The sequence below is a fragment of the Doryrhamphus excisus genome, linkage group LG2, assembly GCF_037039965.1.
Source record: "Doryrhamphus excisus strain RoL-2023G ecotype Guam linkage group LG2, RoL_Dexc_Guam_v1.1, whole genome shotgun sequence".
Lineage (NCBI taxonomy): Eukaryota > Metazoa > Chordata > Actinopteri > Syngnathiformes > Syngnathidae > Doryrhamphus > Doryrhamphus excisus.
The window spans coordinates 14,045,689-14,068,710 of record NC_136358.1 but is presented as its reverse complement, the minus strand read 5'-3'; the positions used below and the strand labels follow the sequence as shown (position 1 = coordinate 14,068,710).

The window sequence follows — 23,022 nt, the reverse complement described above, 5'->3', positions numbered from 1 at the left end:
CTCACATGGTCTAGTGGAGTTCTCCAGGCATTACATTTCTGAGTAGAGGAATGTACATATTGTGTATATCATCCTCCAGAAATCTATCTCTATCTCTATCAGAGGTGCTGTGGATGAATAGAACCCTGCTGCAGGTATTTTATTGCCAGTTTTATTCTCATATACACACAGCGTTGTCATTTTTAGATGTAGTGTGATAATCAAAACGATAGAACATGTTCAGGTCGGAGAAATCCATATCAGCCATCTCAGTGTTGTCTAGATGAAATAGAGGATAGTTAGCTTGTTTTTATTGATATCTTCTTTCTGCTTCATACTTTGCAACTCAAGAATTTTACTTTAATGCCTGCGTGTTTGGGCTGCACGGTGGAGGAGTGGTTAGCACGCAGGCCTCACAGCCTTTCATTTCAGTTCAATTCCACCCTCGGCCACGTGCATACGTGGGTTTTCTCCGGGTACTCCGGTTTCCTCCCCCATTCCAAAAACATGCTAGGTTAATTGGCGACTCCAAATTGTCCATAGGTATGAATGTGAGTGTGAATGGTTGTTTGTCTATATGTGATGTGATTGGCTGGCCACCAGTCCAGGGTGTACACCGCCTGTCACCCGAAGACAGCTGGGATAGGCTCCAGCACCCCCATGACCCTCGTGAGGATAAGTGGTAGAAAATTAATTTTTGATAACAACAAACAATTCACATAATATCTCTTACACGTTGACACTCGCAAAATTTGTTGTCATTTAAAGTTTGTTCACTTCTTGTGTATAAAATAGTGTCACTATTTTAGGATCGGTCGGGAAACTTTACATTTTGCACAACCGTTAAAACTGAAATATGTGGTTCATAGCCAAACAACGCCATGGTATGACATCCCTGAGTACTCTGATACATTTGCTGTTTAAAATATACAAAAGCAATGTAGTCAATTTGCATGGCCTACAAGTAACAATCTCGAATTTGCCTTGTGAGTCTTATGCAAAAAATTCACCATGACCCTTTGTGATGAATCCATCCATTATTTTCTGTGCGGCTTATCCTCGTGGGTATGCTGGAGCCCACATGCTAACCACCCTTTTTGATGAACCATACAGGCTAAAGAGATTAGGTTTGCCCCAGTGATGCTAGCCATGTAAAAAAATACACACATAATGTCAATAATATGCTAAATTTCTTATGTAAATCTAAATGTGTGTCGTTGGATATTATGTAATAAAGTTTTTCCCACTCCTTTGTGTCGACACACATTTTCACCACGCACGTCTGCTACCGTCATTCACATCAAAGCACCGGTTCCAAAAGCCGCATCGTTCGCGAATGCCCCATGACTACTCCACAGAGCTCCGGTGTGTAAATTGCTCGCGTGTGATCAACCAGTAGAGAGTGCGCAGTACTTTGTGGACGATTCAATCAGTGGCGTGGCAATCCTCTCTGGTCTAAAATAGCAACGTGGGAGCACCGCCCTCTGCAGCGCTCAGCACTCCACGTCACGCCACACAGGAAATTCAAACAGTCCACACACTGTACTTACACACACACACATCGGCATCTTTCTCCTCCAAGGTCACCGAGCCGGGACGCGCACAAACGCACCTTTTATCCCCCTCTGAAGGTATTGTAACCTTTTTAACACGTGTCTTAGTGGTTGGATGTGCTCGATTTCTGTCAGTGATTGAGCAGGTTTTAGCATCTTTGGTGCGGATAAGTATGTGCTGGGGGATGGACGTCAAATGAGTATTAATATGTCTCAAGTACATTGAATGATGCGTTCACGTGTTGCTGTGCTGCTTGGAATTCCCACTTGCTCATCACTTAAGTTATTAGTTAATTCATTGATGCTATTTATGGACATCGTGTGTGCCGGAAGCCGGCTGAGTCCAGTAGGCCTTGGCTATTAAAAACTGGCTCTATCCGGCCCCTGTCCTCCATCAGCAGCAACACACGATTAGACTTGCATCACTGCTTTTCCTTTTACTATTCAACCACAACATAGAATTCAATGAAAAGGTTCATTTGTGTTGCTACCGGCAGTGGTCAGCTTGCTTTAAAAACAGCTTGTCACATTCTTATAGTTTGACATGGAAAGTCTATTTTTCCAAGGGACATACTTATTGTTTTGAATTGTAAACTTAAAGGCAGGGAACTTGAATGGATGAATGCTCACCTTTAAGGCACAGATCAAAAGCCTTGATACTTTGATGCATTTTGTGCATGGGAAATTGTGACTTTGTGTTATAGGTGACAAAGCAAATGAGTGTAATATCCAACAATGCCTTGAGCACCAATTGAAACTGTAACTATGGCGCAAGTAAATGTTTTACTGTACACAAAGTAACATACGTGATGGGCATCTCTTCTCATAGGGGCCACTTTACTCAGAAACACCACATATTAAGGTTGGGGTGAGTCAGCATGGTACAGTCATGTGGCTTGTATGGGTCCCATTCATATAAGATTCATGTACACGCCTCTAATATTCCGCAGGAAAGATTATATAACTTTCCTTCTGGCTAAATGCCTTAATGATAGTGGTCTTGCTCCTGATGACCTCTAATTCTTGACATCTATACGCGTTTTTCACTGGCAAAAAGTGGCACTGTGAACTTTATGATAACGTTTCCTGCTTTATCAGCTGAGTTTAGCTCCTGTCTACCTAGGTGGTATTTATTTTAGTGTTATTACTTTAGTAGTGGGTCAGGTTTCAATCCAGATCAAGGCTTTTTTTCCCATGTGGCCTGAAAGGAGGTTTGTTGTGGCTACAAATCAGCATCGTGCAAACACCACTACCACCCGCATGTTAGTGTTTCAACTATAAATAACGTTCCAAGAAGCTTTTAGTATGTTTTCTGCCCTAAATCATGTATTGGACCGGATTTGTAAATAGTTGCATCCAGACGGGAACGAATCCCTGGGTGAAAATGATGTAATGTAGTGGTAATTTTACCACTCAGGAAGTCGTTTTCCAAAAATACTACTTCAGGTCACCCGGAACGCCGTTTCCATGTGGATGAACGGCTGAAACGTTGTCAAGGTTCTGACCTGATAACTAAAGCCTGGATTATGCCCCTCATTGCGGCAGTGCAGACCATAAAAATTATGATTGGTTGGCTTTTAGTACTTCATTTCTAGTGTGTATACGACTCGTTCAGAAGGTGTATAGCCTGCTTTTGCGCACATCCTCTCTCCTCCTGGGGAGGAAGGGACGATGCAGAAGCATAATCCAGGTTTAAGCATTCAATCTGCCAATCCGCTTGTCATCCTTATACTATTATTATCCTATTCATTTCTTGGTTTGCAATGTTTGTGACAAATGTGGTGCTTCTCAAATCACTCACACTCATATTCATACTTATGGACAATTTAGGAGTTGCCAGTTAACGGAAACTCAATATGTGAACGCACTTATGCACTCAAGTACACCAGTTGCGATACTGTCACACACTGCCCTTGATCCTTGAGTGTACTTGCCGGATCAGCAGCCATGTGGGTGCCACATTCCCCAAGAGAGAGTTGCGAATAGAATTAATGATAAGCTATACATGCAGCAAAGCAAATGTAACTTTGAAATTACCTTGGAGCTCGAGTGCCATAACTTTCATCGCCATGCGACTTTCCAGTTGGCTGACTCCAGTTCTCAAGTTTCCTTTTGTAGAGTCAGACGTGGTTTATCACTGTTTGTTTGTACACCGTTTAGATAGTCCTGCTCTTGTGGTAATCAGGTATGAACCTTAATGGAGAGTTTTTTTATGATCATGTTCACACACTGTCACATGCCCGTCAGTTGACCTTGACTCTTATATTTATACTTTTAAGCTTAGAAATCATAGTCTTTCTCTTGCGTGAGAGGAAAGCCACCATAAATAATCTTGAGTTTAACAAGTTAAGTTGAGGAAGTAGTATTGCGAGCCATTGCATCAGATTTATTTAAGCGTTAAAACACTCATGGGCTCTGCCATGTAGACTGAAATAGCATGAAAAGTTAAGTATAAGCCTCTCTGCTCCGCTTCCTTCATGTCTGTCTTTATTTGTGCCAGCTACGAAACAGTGTTCTTCTCGGAGAAACAAAGACATGCACTGCTTTAGTGAGGCCACATTGGCAGTTAGATGATTTGCTTATAGATAGCCGCGCTACTTTGGATGCTGGGCCCCTGCCATAAACGTTGATTTGTTTCCACATTGCAGTTTCAGCAAAAAAAAAAAAAAAAGACACAGGGAAGGTTCATGACCTGAGTAAGACGTCAGAACAATCTATAAATACATAAGTAAAGCATACATTTTGACATTGACAGAAGGTGGCATCATTTGGTGAACATTCCAAAGCAATTTTTAGTTGAATTTTCCAGTTAGTTAATAGCAGCCCACTCGCAGGTCACACAGGCCCCACTGTGACTAAAGGTTGACAGTTACGAGTCATCTGACCTGGTTGTTGTTGTGACGACGCAACACAAAATGATGCGTGCTTCAAAGTTTGTGTTTGTGTGTATTGAACTGAAAGGATTGTGACTTTGTGTCATCAGCAACCAAAGTTAAAATATCGTGGAGACGGTGTGAACGTGCTAGCCGCTTGCAAACCACTTGCCGGTGGGACAAAAAAAGAGGTGGGTATCTGACCCCGGTAGTGGTGGGCAAAACTTTTTAATTTCAGTGAACTGGATCATTCCGGTTAAATCAGTAAAAAGATCCGTACATTTTGTTAATTTTGTTAATTACGTTCATTTCGGTTCGGTCAATTGGTTGTTGGCTTGTGATCTCCCCCTCTGCATAGACCCCGTCAGCCGTGTCGAGTCAGTTCGTTCACTCATGTTCACGTTCATTCCGACTCAACAGCGCAACAACACGTGATGAAGTACCTTGAAATCTGTAGTATTATGACAGCCCTCCAGATCCAAGCGTCTCAGCTCGCCGGTCCCGCGTTACAGAGACCGACTGGAGACCGGTCAATCTCTCGGTCTTTCAGTCAGTTAACCCCACCCACTCACAGAGCGAGGTGGAACGATAGGATAAGACAGGCAAGCACGCAGGTAGTCCCGCCATGCAAAAGGAACGGTGCACTGACTCTCCAGTCAATCAAAAAAAAAAAGCATTTGCAACTGAACGGGTATTTTAGGGGCAGTGCTCATTCATTCCGTTCACAAAAAATAACTAGTTCTTTTGACCCATTCGTTCATGACCGACACACCACTAGCCCCCAGAGAGCCAGGCAAAATGTGTAAACAAAGATGCAAAGTGGAATGAGATTGAAAGGTGAGCGATCACACATTAATGTGACTCTTTTTCATTCACATGCTAACAAGGAGAACGCGAGTTCCTCGTCAACACAAAACAGGTCTCGTACTTTTATTGTGCAAATGCCAAAAGGATAGTCGGGCAATTCTGGTTCATGTTTGTTAGATTAAATGATATTTTTAATTGTTTTGAAACTAATTGTGGTCGACATGTGCATCTATATATCTTTATTCATTCATTCATTTTCTATCATTATCCTCACAAGGGCCGCGGGCATGCTGGAACTGTCAGGCGAGAGGCGGGGTACACCCTGGATTGTTCGCCAGCCAATCACAGGGCACATATAGACAAACAACCATTCACACTCACATTCATACCTATGGACAATTTGGAGCCGCCAATTAACCTAGCATGTTTTTGGAATGTGGGAGGAAACTGGAGTACCCGGAGAAAACCCACGCATGCATGGGGAGAACATGCAAACTTCGCGTAGAGATGCCCGAGGGTGGAATTGAACTCGGGTCTCCTAGCTATGTGGCCTGCGCGCTAACCACTCTCCCGCTGTGCAGCCCTATATATCTTTATAGCATATAAATTCATTCATTACTACTTAACATTGTTTTCAAGTTAAAAATAAATATTTTGAAGGTGTGGCAGCTTATATTTTGCCATGGTGGTGCGCCACAATGAATTACATGTAGAGGAAACCGTGGATTCTCAACTGGTAGGTCGCTGGTCTTTGACCCATGATGACATGTAATGAGTTTTCTTGTTTGCATGTGCCACAGGCCAACAAAAAAACAAGCTGTGGGCTGCACTTTGGACACCCCTGTTTTAAAGTGTCCTTTTTGACATAAGGGTTAGGGTTAGGGTTAGGGTTAGGGATAGTACAGCAGCATCAGCCATACATGTGTCTGGTTGGGCGGAGAGTCAGTTGTGCAATGCAGCGTTTCCTGTGGTTTAACAAGAGAACATACACAGCCAAGGCCACCTCTTTCACATAATACTGTGGGGATGATACAGACAAACACTCTGATTGGCTCATGCCAGCCTTGCAAGTTGTGGCAGTAAAGGCTGAATAAAACTTGGCTAACATCCAATATCTGTGCGACTTATAGCCTATGGGGTGGTGCACACACCTGGTACCTCCCTGTAATTTTTGAGATGTTGAAGTTCAAGTTTCACAGCCATAGTAGAAATCTTGGTCACCAACATGAATAGACACGTCTCGCTCTGCAACCACAAACTGAAAATGAATTTTGGGCTGATTGAGAACTGTGTTAAATACGGTTAAAGCTGTACTGCATACCTTTTCTAATCCTTTGTATGGTCGTAAATAAACACATCATTGTCATTGTGCTTCACTGCAATGGCATGCGGTCAGGGAAACAATTGTGGTTTTTGTTTCCTTTATTTTGTCACACGCTTATGAGGCTGTTTGCTTTACATGCGCCACAACGCAGAGACTCCGCCCAGTTTACAATCCCCTCCCACTCTGGCTTGTGGGGTGGGTGGGTTCAAGGTGAATAGTGGGTGGGACTCACATTGAATCGCAGGTACGACTGAGTGCATACCCTCGAACAAGGCGGCATTAATACCATAAATGTGTGTGTGTCAGTGTTTGCACATGCTTTCACCAGGATACGGAGCTGCTGGTATGCCCCCCTCCCACATGCGTCACGTAACTGCTGGCTGTTTGCTGAAGGGCATAAAGACTTTGTGTGTTCTGAATCGAATGATGTGTACATTCTGACACTGGAGCTCGCTTGAAATGATGCCATGCTGTGAATAGGAGTCACAGCGGATAATGGTGGCATCACAATAACTGTTTTTTTTCTTATTTCTTTCCTCAGTGCAGTGAAGGGTTGACGTGGTCCGGTGATGCCGCCCCCGGTCACTGGTCCCCCCGCCGTGCTCCCACCAGACGGTGGTTGGGGGTGGGCTGTGGTGCTGGCATCGTTTATCTCCATAGGCTTCTCCTACGCCTTCCCCAAAGCCATCACAGTCTTCTTCAAAGACATCCAGATCATCTTCGATGCTTCGTCCAGTCAAATCGCATGGATCTCCTCCATCATGCTCGCCGTCATGTACGCCGCAGGTCAGTCACCATACATTCCGGTCCAGAAATAATAAGAATATTTTTTTTTCCTGATGTAAGACAATATGAAAAAGGTGGACCATTTTGATTCTGGTTTTAAACATGCACACCAATGGGAGATATCCGATATACAAGGGGTAACCAAAGTGCGGCCCGTGACTCTTTATTTGATTGGCTCGTGGCACGTTCTAAAAATATAAGAAAACCCAACGTACGCACAGGGAGAACATGCAAACTCCACACAGAGACGCCAATCGGATTTTCAATATATTGATATTATCCAGCACGGCAACAGCTCTATCTGCCACATCTTGTGTAATGAATATATATATATATATATATATATATATATATATATATATATATATATATATATATATATATGTATATATATATATATGTATATATATATGTATATATATATATATATATATATGTATATATATATGTATATATATATATATATATATATATATATATATATGTATGTATGTATGTATGTATGTGTATATATATATATATATATATATGTTATTTTTATTGTGATGCCACTGGATGCATTTCATAAATACTACAATATAAAATTCATTCATTCATTTTCTACTGCTTATCCTCACAAGGGTGGCGGGGGGTGATGGAGCCTATCCCAGCTGTCTTCGGGAGAGAGGCGGGGTACACCCTGGACTGGTCGCCTGCCAATCACAGGGCACATATAGACAAACAACCATTCACACTAATTCCTACCTAGAATGTTTTTGGAATGTGGGTGGAAACCGGAGTCCCCGGAGAAAACCCACGCATGAACGGGGAGAACATGCACACAATTGAACTCGGGTCTCCTAGCTGAGAGACCTGCATGCTAACCACTCGGTCGCTGTGCAGCCCACAATATAAAATGAAAGTTATAAAGAAAGTGCCAGTTTTACAACAAAAAACAATGACCTATAGTGACCTCTAATAGCCTGTTCCCCGACTATCAACAAGTAAAACAGGTTAGACCACTAGACCAGTGGTGTCCAAGCCACGGTCTGCAGGCTAACTGCATTGCTCTTTACATTTTTAACTGGGCCGTATAAAAGTCTAAAAATCTAATTTAAAGCAGTCAGACTAGATAGGACAGCTCTAGTCTGAGATCTTGGTGCAAGAGCCAATATATGTATCTAAAGGAGGAGACCTGCTCGTAGAGAAATGGTTGGGCTCTGTAGTGGTGTCAAATGATGGTTGTTAAGATACAATGGAGTGGGACCTCAGACCGCCAACCATGGTTGTTTGGGTGGTATCAATTTCGTCAGCCTCCCATTCAGATGTAATGATGATCATGGACCCACCTTAAACCGAGGAGAAATTAATCTTTAGAAGGGATGACACTTTAGAAGGAATCAAACTCTGTAAAAATGTTTATAATTTTACTATTGGTGGAAAGAAGTTCCGACAGTTAAAAGCATGACATTATAAAAATTGACTTACTTCAATTACAGTTTCCCAGTCCTGCATTTTGTTATTGTGACTTTCAGTATCATGACACCCCTAATATTTAATGTCATTTTATCACCAAGACACCCCGTCATGTGTTGAGCTCTCACCTAAAAAGCTATTTCATTAGGGTGAGGCCGGATTCGTATTCCTGCATGTTCGCCATTATCACACGGCCTCACTGTAATCGGAGCTGTTGTGTAAACACACGGACACAGCGGTCAGGACACAGAACAAGAAACTCACCACGGCAGCAGAGCATTTAATGGACAGCTGGAGCATAATCAATACTACCAGCGTGACGACTGCACATATTGATGCTATTAATTATAGCATGTATAGTATATACAGTGTAACAGTATAATATACTGTACAATGAGCAAATAAACCTTCTGTGTAATGCACAATGTAGGGAGTCGGCTTACCAGGCCTGCTGGTGATCAGTGCAGATGGTAATAACAGCAGTAGATAGAATGACAGGAGGATTATAGTGTGGACAGATGGCAGCTGTGGCGTTGCCTTGCACAATACTGCAGGCCTGCAGCCAAAGTGAGAGATACAGCAGGTGAGCTCAGCAACTGGAAACATATTTTGCCCAAAATCGGATTGGATACCTCAGTGCATCAGTTACCATTAAGCAAACTCACTGATCAGTATGGTTAAATCCAGGTCACCGTCTCATGAGACAAAATGACTTCCACCCTTTTTATCTCGCAAATCTGACTCGGCGATTTGGCTTTGCTGCAGCTACAGAGGAAACACCATGCATAATAGAAGAGTAATCTCATATTGGGTTTGAGCAAAGTGAAGCCTGTGCAGAGATACAACTAATAAAGTTACATATGTCAGTGTTACACATTTATTTATGACACTCTCTCAACAGATGCATAACGTGCTGTTTCCGCTGCATTGGCGTAGTTGTACATCACTGCAAAATCAAATAATGACCATATTAACTTGATAGTTAAAATGCATTATTGATACACTTGGTGTTCACGGCTGCTAGGCTGACCTTGAAATACAGTACATGCATCCATCATCCAGCATTAAAGGAAAACCACACTTTTTGTGGAATAGTAACCATCAGAACACACCTCTTTCTCATGTGTGTGCATTCTAAAGTATAATACAGATAAAGAGAGGCATCATTTGGTAATGGTAATGGTTTAATTTCATTTGAACATGCATCAGATTACAATTGAATGCATCACATAATCAGTTCACAGTTCCATAAGGAGTAGGAAGAAGCAAAGCTTATTAAATCCTACCCTTCCATCTGGTACTTTTACAATCAGTAACTGTTACATTTGTTAACTTCCTGCTTTCCATAATACAGTTTAAGGTTTTTTTTTTTTTTTAATAATGCACCTCGTATCGAAGTACAAGGTGATATGACCATCCAATGACATAATGTGTACCATAGTAAGTGTCAATACAGTGATGTGTATAGCACATCATGACTGGTTCAAGACTCTTCATCCTTGTATTTAGCAAACATCAAATGCTTGTATTGTTTCTTGAATTGGCTCATCGTTGTGCATTGTTTGAGGTCCTTACTCAATCCATTCCATAGTTTGATTTCATATACTGAAAAGCTATGGCTTTCATCATTTAATAACATTTTATACTTAAATAGAGCGTTGTCGGCATGTTTCGGATTTTTTTCAAAATAGTTGTATCCCATTTAGTGCATTTTTAAAATTTGTTTTTCAATCATTACAACAAACAGAAAAGAGAAGTGTTCATGTCCCATGTTAGGTTTGTGGATGATGGGAGCCACTGTAGGTTTTTTTTCCCGTGGCAAATAAGACCAACTAAAACATTTGAGCATTGGCGTGCAATCCTTTTTGCCATTACATCAGGCAGCTGTGAGGTAACATTGCTGGCTGGTGACGCGTTCAAGCTGCAGACTGTATGTCCGTGTGAGATCAGTGGTGTTAATCCAAAAAGAGAGCGTGACAGAGAGACAGTTGACCTTGGCTGAGGCAGCAAACAAGCACAAACAGGTAGCTGACAGGATGTGTTATTGAAAAATGGTGCTACAAATGGAATTTGCACTTTAGGATCCATATAGACAAACTGATGATTTGTTATCATCACGTCAAGCTTAAAATCTGTGTAGTTTCGTTTTTAATAGACTGACCCTATTTTTGTTATAAATCATCATCATGACTCCCCTCTGCCACCATGAAATTGTTGTGGAGGCAAACTGCATGTCACTCCCTTTTGGGATCTACACTAGGTGGTTATATTGAGTTTGTAATGGAGTCCACACTGTCTGGCCAGGAGATAAGTAATTTTTCTCCCGAAGAAAAAAAATAATGTGCAGGCTCAGGGGCTTCCTCGTCTCAGTCGCCTCCAAGAATTTGTGGTTCAGATGCAAATGAGGGGTAACTTGGCTCAAGGTCGGAAATCAAGACCATCTCCTGTTCTAAATATAATGTTTCTCTGTTTGTATGTCTTCCAGGTCCCATCAGCAGCATACTGGTCAACACGTACGGCTGCAGGCCCATCGTCATGATGGGGGGCTGCCTGTGTGCTTTTGGCATGACCCTCGCTTCATTCTGCACCAGCGTGGTGCAGCTTTACCTCTGCATCGGCGTTATCGGCGGTAAGTCTTTCTAAATCCACTTAAGTCCGTTTTGAGTGGCCTTGATTAGCTTCTGCTAATAGCAGGCAGTTGGAAATAGACCTTCGGGAAGAGTGTTGTTGACCTGTCAGGTTAATTTGATCAGGTTATATTTTTAGTTTTCACATATCAACATGGCCAAGTGTTGAACAACATTGGCTAACCCCAAAAAATGACAAACTACAACTACAACACACTAATAATAATAATACCATAGTAAAGTGCTAGTACCAATGGTAAAGGTCAATATAAAGAGGCCTAAATATAAAGTTTTTCAGAAGTAAAATGATATGTGACTTCACACAGAGTATGTCATCTTTCCACTTAGGACTGGGATTGGCATTTAACCTGCAGCCAGCTCTGACCATGATCGGAAAATACTTCTATAGGAAGCGTCCCATTGCGAACGGACTGGCCATGGCTGGAAGCCCGGTGTTCCTCAGCACCTTGGCTCCCCTCAACCAGTATCTCTTCAACCACTTCAGCTGGAGAGGAAGCTTCCTCATCCTTGGCGGTCTGCTGTTGAACTGCTGTGTGGCCGGCTCGCTCATGAGGCCTCTGGGACCTCCGCCGTCTAAGGTGAAAAAGGCGGAACCGGTCGCCACTTCAGAAAAGCATACCGCGTGGGAAATTGTCAACAAGTATCTGGACTTGTCGCTCTTCAGGCATCGCGGCTTCCTCATTTACCTATCTGGGAATGTCATCATGTTCCTGGGATTCTTTGCACCAATCGTTTTTCTCTCCGCTTATGCCAAAGCCATGGGCGTGGACGAGTACTCCGCCGCCTTTCTCCTCTCGATCCTGGCTTTTGTCGACATGTTTGCGAGGCCCTCAATGGGTCTGCTGGCTAACTCGCGCTGGATCAGGCCCAGGATTCAGTATTTCTTCAGCTTCGCTGTGCTCTACAACGGTGTGTGCCACATTCTGTGCCCCCTTGCAGAGAGCTACACCGGGCTGGTGGTGTACGCCGTTTTCTTCGGCTTTGCATTCGGCATGGTCAGCTCCGTGTTGTTTGAGAGTCTCATGGACCTTGTTGGTGCTCAGAGGTTCTCCAGTGCTGTGGGCCTCACAACCATTGTGGAATGCTGCCCAGTTCTCCTTGGTCCACCAGTAGCAGGTACTGTCCTTATGTGCATACCGTAACATCTCCTAGAAAATCGTAATTATATATAACAGTATAAGAATGAATATCTGTTTGACTCACGGTGTCACCTAACAAAAATCACTAAATTCATCACACGGCAACTTAACACCCAAATAGGTATACCTCAGAAATACACAAACATATACCAATATGAGTTTAAAATTGAGAAAAAAACACTTTTCCATTATGCATTGTGCCTGAGCAACACATTATTTGGGGCACTGCAATGACGTCAGCCTCCCTCGAGGTTCTGGGCTCTTCTGGCTCGCTGTGGTGGATACAGACAGTATTGCAACGCCATGCATCTTTTTCTATGACGCTTGTCCTCTAATGAAATGCTTTCCTCAGGCTTTGTATTATGGAAAAACTTTTTAATTTTTTTTTACTTGTATTGATGTTATATAACATGGGTTATATATTTATAAATCTGTTTTTTCCTCTAAATATATGCACTGGAATTTATGGTACTTGGCAGAAAATAATCATTTTTTTCTTTTCTCTTGCAGGAAAACTGGTGGACATCACCAAGAATTACAAAGTTATGTATTTTTGCTGCGGTGCCGTCGTGATTGTGGCGAGTATTTGGCTCTTCATTGGCAACTTCATCAACTACAGACTCTTGGAACGTGAGCGCAAACATGCCGAGCTGTACAAACCGACCGGTACTGAAGACCCGGACGTGGTTCAGAAGGAGGCTGACGGTGAGGCGACGGTCAAGGAAGAGCGGGACGAGGAGAAAGGGGAGAAGCTGATGCAGCGGGAAACCAATATGTAAATAAAAGACAGGCATTTTGTCTACTGTAGCTTCCGTAAAAATGGTCGGAAATGATCAAAATGAAGCCAAGAGGTGCCTCGCGGTGTTCCACAAGGCTCTATTCAGGGTCCTTTGCAACTCTTCCAAACTGCCAAAGCAACAACTACTGCTGAAATGTATCTAGAGAACAATATGACAATTTATACACGGGAATGGCATCATATCAGATCAAATTAGATGCTAAAATGTTCAGAAAAGCTTCTGAATAGATTCCAGGTATAAATCAATGAATTTTCGGCGAAGATATCTTTCAGTAATTTAAACTTATCAATGTGGTGCCACATTTATACACAGCCGGCTGCAATTTTGGGCCGAAACTAGCATGGTTACGATCCAAAGAGCCATTGTCTGTTCCTGATTAAGTCTTGAAGTCTTCCACATCTTCAGGTATGGACGACCGCAAAGCATTATTGTTAAATGAAAGAGATGACGTCTTTGCTGGGAAATTTTGCTGAGCGGGAAAGAAAACAATGTGTCCTATAACAACGTATGCTGCACTTATTTAAGAGAAAATGCCATGTATAGAGTACGTCAACTAACACTGTTTTATTCTAATCGAGCTGAATGTACATCCCTCTGCAAGCCTTAATAAGGTATTACTGACCAAAGTCATCTGTATTTTGCCCCTTCATTATATAGTGTCATATTGTGGAAATCGGGAAGTGTGGAAATCAGGAAGTGTAACTCTTGGCTAATGCATTGCCTTAAATGTAATAGAAGGAAATGTTACGGAAAGGGTATGTAATCACATGACATGATGGGGGGGGGGTGCTCTAATGAGTGTATTTAAATCACATGTTTTTTGTAAGTCCACAGTGGTCCAGACTCTTTTGTTCTAACATATTCTCAATTCAGCTGTGCTGTTTGCATCAAAGACTGATACAAATGTTCACTTATGCTGCTGTAGAGATAATATTGACCAATGACTATCCTAAATTCTGAAAAATAATAATTCAGATTTTTCCTTTGACTGATACAGTTTTATTTCACATAAGTTGAGTGTTTGGCAGTATTTGGATATTTTTTGCATGTTTTGTACCTTCACTGTGGCTTGTGAATGCTGTCTGGACAATCAATGCAAACTCTCCAAAGTGTTGCAATCACGTTTTCCCCTAATAACACTGCCCCCTGCTGGTGTCAAACCGCCAACACCTCATAATCTAACCTAATGTCCAATTAGCTACTCTTGACCTTTATGAATGACCTGCAGGCTCAGAACTGTGTCCATGTTCAGTTTTTATTCATTATTTGTGAAATATTTATATTTTTGATGCTGTGATGACGCTTCTTGAAAATCAGCATGTGCTGCTGGAGAAAATAGGTTTTTATTCCAGTCACATTTCACTGTGTTTAACTTCATTTCTTGGAACAGTAGCCGTGGATGAATAGAAGAATCAAAAATGTATAACTAGCTTATTAAGAACATCAACTATCATTCTAATTGTGAACAAATTAGTATTTAGTGCCTTATCGCATATTATAGAATTAATGTTGTGTCGCATACATTTGTGATCTTTAGCGTGCATTCCTTATTTATGCTTCTGCAGTCAGTGTCTCCTTGTCATGAACAGTTTTTTGTAGAGTTGACCCTCGCAATATCGCGGTTTGATTACTGCTCCCTTGATATATATATTTTTTACCCCCAGAAATAATATACATATACAATAATAAACAATAGCTATTTGAAATGCTATGTAGTATTTTGGCCACTAGTCGGCAGTAATGACACAAAACATTGCGACATTACGTTAGAGGAAATCGGCCATGGCATGTCCGACATGACGGGGGAACGTTCTTTTTCCATGCTGCCTGGAAGTTGTATACGTTCCATGAAGTCGGCCACGGCATATCCCACATGACGTTTTTCATGACTTTTTTCATTCCGTCTGGAAGTGGTAAGTTTTTGCCTTCTTGAGTTGGGAAGAAGTCAACTCCCTCGCTCGCTTGCTCGCTCGTGGCCGTCTAAATAGGAGTTTAAATGTGTGTTATTCCATATCTAGAGGACTCGAATGATGTTAAAAACCGCAATAAACAGGTTTTCTATGCTCTATGAAAATCTTACTGACACCTATATTGTGGAAATTCATTTATCGCAGTCGGGTCCGGAACCAATGAACTGCTATAAACGAGGGTCGACTGTACATTCAGCTGAATTCGCTTATGGTGTGTTTGGCATTAAACACTTTCAAACACTTTATTCAACCAGATTGTATTTTTACACTACCTCTGCAGACGACATGTCACAATGAAGTACCACGCCGGTGTAAAAAAAAAAAACTATAGCAAAGTGTTTTGTCATTGTAGTGACAATAGCTCAATAAATGTGTTGTGTATATGCAACCTGACAATTGGGGTATTCATTTTTTAAAATATGTTTTCAAGTGTTTTTGCAAATTATCATACCAGATAATTAGACTCTGCCCTAATAATTAGACCCTATTGTAGTTGGTTAAGACAAAATATTTGTTTTGCTTTTTATTATTTTTGTTTTAGTATAGAAAAGTTTCTTGGTGGATTTTACTATTTTTGATTCCCTATTATTTTAAAATGCAACATTAACATATGGTACGATTCTATACAAAATTAGATTTATAAAATTAGATTATTAGATTTATAAAATCTATTTAGAATTTTTTTTACATATTTTTTTTTATTTTTTCCTATATATATACTTTTTTCAACTACTATTTTACATATAGAATTTGTTTAAAAAATCATATTATTCATAATATAATAATACAGTAATGGATAATATAATATAATATAATATAATTAGTTGATAAATTGGTAATATTTTAAATATTTTAAGTGTTATTTTAAAATTCCTTTAAAATTGCATATGCAAGTTTTTCAATTAGGATAAAACGGCATGCAAAATGGGTGGGTAGGTGGATGGATTAATATTTTTTCGTTTCACGGCCAAATATGGAATATTTTATATTATTATTATATACCTTTTTGTTGTGTTGTTTTATCGCTTCACTATAGGTTTTATGCTTATTCGTAGCACTTTGAGATTTCTGTAATGTAAAGTGCAATATAAATAAAATTTATTATTATTATTTTAAGTGCAATAAACAAAATATGAAAATAAAATGTAATTTAATGCTTTTAGCTCTTATTTACTGCTACATTTTGGTGAAATCCATAGCATTTAGTTGCATATTTCAACAAAAATGTTGCCGTAATTTATGGGAAGATTTGCATATTTTGAAGGCAGGGTGCAATCCAAAGTCTGGCCTGGGGTGCCATTTGCATCCCATTACTAATTTTGAGTATTTTCTCACTGCAACCCTCACGTAGAAGTGGTTAACTTTTCATTGGCTATCCTGCCGACTGCAAGAGTGGTTGATACGAGAAAGCCAGCGTTATGAGTCTTAGTCAGTGCTGGCGCTCATTGGGATGGGACGTGCGTGTCTCATTAGGCTCAAAGTGCGACTCCTCTTGCTCTTTGCCTGCATTAAACCCACTAATAATCAAGAGGCAGTCTGTTAGTCATTCTGCCCGGTGACCACCCCTAACCTCTGTGGCCACACTTAACATTTTAAAGATGCAAAGAAGAAAAAAAAAAGCACCTCCCTTCTCTTTTCTTGCTTCATCAGTATGCACTGCCTTGGCTGGACACCCTCAGGCAGAGTTTGAGGCAAGATTTTAATGGGACAGTAAGGGTCAACCAGGGAGCAGAGAACAATAAGCCTCTCTGCAGGTCCATGTGATCAGCTGGACCAACTCCTCCGGGGAGGGGGAGGTGGCGCTCCAGCTACGTGGTGGAGTGGGGGGGTTGAGTGGACGGGAATATGACTTTCAAAACAGCACCATTATTCCCTGTGCGGCATACAATAGCAGCGCTTATCAACTTACTGTATATATACATAATAATGTAGAAATGTATATTTTTAATTCTTATTTTTAAAAATCTATATCTGCAATGTATCATTAGAGCATGTCCTCGTGAGAATTTAGTAGGATTTTGTTTGCAATAAAGTAGCTGTCTAAGGGGAAAGTTGTCATAAAATATGCTATCATTTAAATGAAATAAGTGTCTACTTTAACCAGTGTAATTAGTAAATTTTTTTTATATATATATTTGTTTACATGTGCGTTTTCTTATTTTCATAAATACCCCCCAAAATATATTGAATATTTTTTTCATTCATTCATTCATTTTCTACCGCTTTTTCCTCACGAGGGTCGTGAGGGTGCTGGAGCCTATCCCAGCTGTCATCAGGCGAGAGGCGGGGTACACCCTGGACTGGTCGCCAGCCAATCACAGTGGACATATAGCCAAACAACCATTCACGCTCACATTCATACCTATGGACAATTTGGAGGCGCCAATTAACCTAGCATGTTTTTGGAATGTGGGAGGAAACCGGAGTACCCGGAGAAATATAATAATAATAATTTTGTAGGATTTTGCACAGAATAGTAGTTTCCAAGTTTTCTAAGTGTAATTAACAGAAAGTTTTTAATAATTAACATCAGAGCATATCCTCACAAGGCGTAATAGACCATCCAATCATCTTCTACCGCTTATTCGAGGTCGGGTAATGGGGGCAGCAGCCCAAGCAGGCAAACCCAGACGTCCCTCCTCCCTGGACACTTGGTCCAGCTCCTCCCAGCAGATCCTGAGGTGTTCCCAGACCAGTTCGGAGATGTTGTCTCTCCAACGTGTCCTGGGTCTTCCCCAAGGTCTTCTACCAGTTGGACGTGCCCTGAACACCTCCCCAAGTAGGCGTCCGGCAGGCATCCTAAATGCCCAAGCCACCACCTCATCTGGCTCCTTTCAATGCGGAGGAGGAGCGATTCCACACCGAGTCTTTTTTTCAACACATTAGAACCTATCCCAGTTAATTTCTACCAAAGATAATTCTGTGTAATTAGTAGGAAAGTGACTTTTGGTGTTAATTCTAGCTCCAGTATATTTTTACATAATTCTTTGTTGACTCTACTGGAATATTGTTTGCAGTTCTAAGGATTGCATGAATGTTCTTGAGATAGAACAGCCAAATGTTTCCCCTTTTCCTTCCAGTCAAAAGAAGTTGTGAAGCTTTTGTGAGCAGTTTCCGGCGATGGAGTGCTGACACACACCGGCTGCCCTTCTTGCATTGTAATAGCATAAGAAAACTGCTGGCTCAGCATCTCTCCAAATCCCCGTTTTCCATCCCGCACTCTTGAGAAGCGTGCGAACAAAGCCAATAAACGACAGCCCTGAGGTGTTCTGACCCAAAGTGGACCTCAAACTGTTCTGCCCAAAAGCTACAAGCCGCGATGGTGTCTCAACAAGACACGCATTAACCTTTCCTCCATTATTTTTTTTTCTTCTCGTGGAGATCGCCCACTTTGAAGTGCTTCCATTTAACCTTCATTTAACTTTTGTGTCACACGCTCCCAAGCGAGCCATCCTGACAGCCCAAGCCTTTAGAAGTCAGAATAAGCCCCCCGGCTAGAGATGGCATATCAGCACATCTGCTCCATGGCCGGGCTTGTAAAGTGGAGGATGGCCTGTTTGTTTTTCAACCAGTGTGCTGCTAGAATGGCAGAACAACTGCATATTTCTGCAGGCTGGTGTCACCAGCACCTTTTTAGGAGCTTTAGTTTGATCTTGGAGGTGCAACAAGTCCAATTTTTTTTACTGCTTTTGACTCCTGAAACCTGTGCATTCCTCTACCAACACAATAATCATACTCATGTTAAATGACACCCACCTGCACATGCGTTCATGTATAATACAGATGTCATCAAGGTATTGAATCAATCGTAACTAAACCATTTCAGGTTCTCTTAGGAGACGTTTCGCCTCTCATCTGCACAGGCCTCATCAGGCTTTTTATTTTTCTACACAAAATAAGATGAAAAATAAATAAACAAATCAAGAATAAAGAAAATCAATCAATCAGTAATAAATAAATAAATATAATAATAATAATAAAACGGCAAATGATAAAAACTCAAGAAACCACATATAGTTGGTGGGTAGACAAATTATTTTTTTCAGATTAAAATGAACAAAGCATTATTAGAGCCCTGTAGACATGACAAAACACGACTATAGTCACATTTATACTCTTTTTATTTACAACATATTGCGCAACTGCAGGGTCTTGAGACACATGCTAACTCGCAAACAAGAGAGCTAGTGACCAAAACAGTAGCCTCCAAGTTATTTCCTTTAAACTTAAAAAAACAAAAACTTACCACTACCACACGGATAGGGAGGATAACTATCAACAGTTATTTAACCTTTAACATGAACATTAATCAAACGTAATAATTTTTTCCGAGTACATGATACCATACAGCACCCATATCAAACTTGCGCGGGCCACATCAACATTAAACTTTCATATCAAGGCGGGGGCCTCAAACTAGTGTGTTTGAGACCCCTGATATATAGTATCTCGTACCTTAACCCTGTGTACTACAAAGAGAATTACATCCCTACTCATTATTGATAAAAATCTGTGATTAATTGCCATTAATTATGTATTAACTATGGACAAATTTAATTAATTGTCATTGAATAATTTAATAGATTGACAGCTCAATTATGTTTCCATTAGATATTCAATCATTTGCTGGCATAATCGACTAAAACTGGACTTAGTGGGGTCCAAGTGGGGAGTAAGTCGCCGTTGATGGACTACACTGCTAATGGGGACGTCATACGTCATGTGGAAAAAATACAAACAATCCCTTTAAGTCACTGTACACGGAGCCCATCGTCATTCCTGCTGGGTATTTATAGCCATTTAGATCCAAAAGTAGTGTTCCTGACTTCCACACGACGTTGAAGACACACGTCAGCCAAGACATCCTCAGGATTCAAAGCCATGAGGAGGTTCTGTTTGTTATTATTATCGTCATCATATAATAGTCACAAGGTATTCCATAAATGTGACACTATTTCTGCTGCTCAATGGAATTGAATTCACTTTGCGAATATTTATAATTCATTTCTTAATGTCAGTGTACAGTATATATTAATAAAAGAAGATTTAGCATCCAGGTGCATTGCACCTAATGGCCAGTAGGGGGCTACAACGTGTATTGCAACAAAAAGGTCCCCTTGAAAAGATCATAAATAAAACACGTAACGTCTAAGTAAAACACATGTAGCACAAATAACCCAATCAGCCTGCTTAATCTCATTTTCAACCAACATAATTACAAGTGCTCATGTACACGGCGCGCATGCAAATCAGCGACATAGACATTCTAATTTCATTTGGACTCTTAATTACTTCAGTGTATCATCACAGCAGAGAGCACAGGTGATGGATGATGTCTTTGTCTTGGAAAACACCATCAGGGATTTTTATCCAGATTTTTTTCCCTCCGTCTAATTGCAGCTTTTTAGTCTGGTAATGGAGTTATTACCCGAATAGGACTTCAAACGGACTGCTTTGATTTGGCTTACACAAGCGTGACTGGTGTTTGTAAGGAGAGGAAAAGGGGGCGAAAAATGGAGTCTGGTGCTGGTATGGAGTTAGACCGTGAAGATCAGTTCTTGCTTTGATCATGGTTGTTTTGCCACGTAAATCCCGATGACTCCGCACACTGAGAGGACAACACTTTTGGGGAAGTATATCATTGCAACGCTGAAACATGATGTCATATTACCTGTGTGTGTGTGTGCGGGAACTTTGTTTTGTATGACATTTTCAAGCACAGGCCTTCACACTGCACATAGAGGGCACTCTTAGCCTGGCTTTACCTTCTCTAACACCACGAGGAGATTATTTAGAAGGGCTGGCTACAGCACATTTTGGTATCAAGGAGATACAGTACCAGGTAAATACTGTACAGCTGTAGGCTGGCGCCAGGGATTTTGTCTCTCAAACATAATTAGCTTCTGATGTTTTTAATAACTAAATAAACCCATAGCACACGTAGACTCTCTGTGCTGTATGTCTATATGTTCCCTGCCTCTCGCCCAAAATCAGCTGGGATGGTCTTCACCATACCCCCGAGACCCACAGTGAGGAAAGCAAAATAGGAAATGAATGAATAAATAAATAAATAGCAAAGAAAATTACAATCATGACTGCTGACAAAAATAGGAGTGTTACAGTAATTTTTGTAAAAAAAAAAAAGTGAAATAAAGTAAAATTACCATGACTGCTGCTGACACAAAAAGGAGTGTTTAAAAACCCCCAAAATAAAGTAAAATTACTACTAAAAAATATGAGTATTAATTTCTATTTTTAGCCCTGTGATTGGCTGGCGACCAGTCCAGGGTGTACACTGCCTCTTGGCCGAAAACAGCTGGGATATGCTCCAGCACCCCTGTGACCCTTGTGAGGATAAGTGGTACAAAATGAATGAATGAATTAATTTCTCTTTTTAAACACAATCAAACATAAAATAAAGTAAAAACAAACAAAAGAAGGAAAAATAGTTGTATTAATTGGACTTAAAAAAAAAAAAAGTAAAATTACTTTTGTGGCCACTGGCAAAAATATGACAAGCAATTTTAACATATAAATAATGTATACAAATGAGCAAAATTACCATTACTTTTGAAAAATGTAATGAAAAAAGCCCATAAAATAAAGTAAAATTACCTTTAAACTTGGACTCTAAATTGTCCAACAATATGCCGTATTTGCCCTGCGATTGGCTGGCCACCAGTCCCGGTTGTACCCTACCTCTTGCCTGAAATCAGCTGAACCCAGGGAGGATAAGTGACATAGAAGATTGATGGATGGATGGATGGATAATGTCCGTGTCCATTCAATGGTGTCTCCTCAAAGTGAAAACACTATAAAGGGTTTGAAACCATGACTTGAGTTCACTTCAGGCTCATGTGCTGCCACGTTTTCCCCTTCTTTTCCACCACTTCTTTCCATCTTTCAGCTGCGGCTTCACTTAACGTCACTTCACATCATCATACGCTGATTCCTGACCGTACGCTCGCAATGAATTCACCATGACTTTGCTAAAAGAAAAAGCTGCTCTATAATCAGTGGATTTCCTGAGCCTGTCTGATCGCCCACGCTGCATGCAGACACACTCGTGCCCTGTCGACATGCCGAGGTTACCTGGGATCCATCCAGCAGCAGCTTGCATCTTTCAAGCAGTGACGTGGGGTAATAAGGTCACCAGCCTGGGCACTCAGACCGCAATTGCACTAACATTACCACCACTCCCTTTGTGGCGTGAACGGCTTCACGGATAAACTGATGATTGTAGCACGCCTTTTTTCTGCACCTGCAAATGCCATTGCTGTGTCCCAATTGGCACATGTCCGTACTTACTTAGTCTTGGGAGAGTGTAAGTGTGTTCTAATGAGACATAAGGCAAAATGCAGTGCACTGTCTGGATCCGAATGTTGCACATTCTAAAAATATAATTTAACGAGAACTCTAAATAGAAAAAAAATCTGCAGTAATTTTACTAGAATAAAGTCAAAATAGTCAGAGAAAGAAGTTGCAATTTTACAATAACATAATATTACGAGGGAAAACAAGGGCATTTTAATAGCATAAATTTGAACTATTAAAGAATTTTTTTTTGCATTAAGATATGCCTTTATTTGTCCCTCAGTGGGGAAATTTGTCTAAGGTGGAGATGCTGGGGATTGAACCCAGGGCCTCATACATGCAAAGCATGCGCTCTACCACTGAGCTACATCCCC

General features: G+C 40.8%; 1 protein-coding gene and 1 non-coding gene across 4 annotated transcripts; one reads left to right on the top strand and one right to left on the bottom strand.

The window, feature by feature from the left end:
- The first annotated feature begins 1,346 nt into the window (after positions 1 to 1,346).
- LOC131132462 (monocarboxylate transporter 2) lies at positions 1,347 to 13,653 on the top strand. Of its 3 annotated transcripts, none has more exons than XM_058078093.2 (5): positions 1,347 to 1,610; positions 7,083 to 7,322; positions 11,263 to 11,406; positions 11,753 to 12,541; positions 13,075 to 13,653. In XM_058078093.2, exons 2-5 carry the CDS (start codon positions 7,106 to 7,108, stop codon positions 13,341 to 13,343), a joined length of 1,419 nt encoding a protein of 472 aa, XP_057934076.2. In that variant the 5' UTR covers positions 1,347 to 1,610; positions 7,083 to 7,105; the 3' UTR covers positions 13,344 to 13,653. The 3 variants fall into 3 exon arrangements, with proteins under 3 accessions (XP_057934076.2, XP_057934075.2, XP_057934077.2); XM_058078092.2 differs by having other exon boundaries at positions 1,348 to 1,610; positions 7,078 to 7,322; XM_058078094.2 differs by lacking the exon at positions 1,347 to 1,610 and adding an exon at positions 3,757 to 4,596 and having other exon boundaries at positions 7,078 to 7,322.
- A 9,297-nt stretch (positions 13,654 to 22,950) lies between these two features.
- On the bottom strand, positions 22,951 to 23,022 carry trnaa-ugc (transfer RNA alanine (anticodon UGC)). The gene has a single exon. It is a non-coding gene; the product is annotated as a tRNA-Ala (tRNA).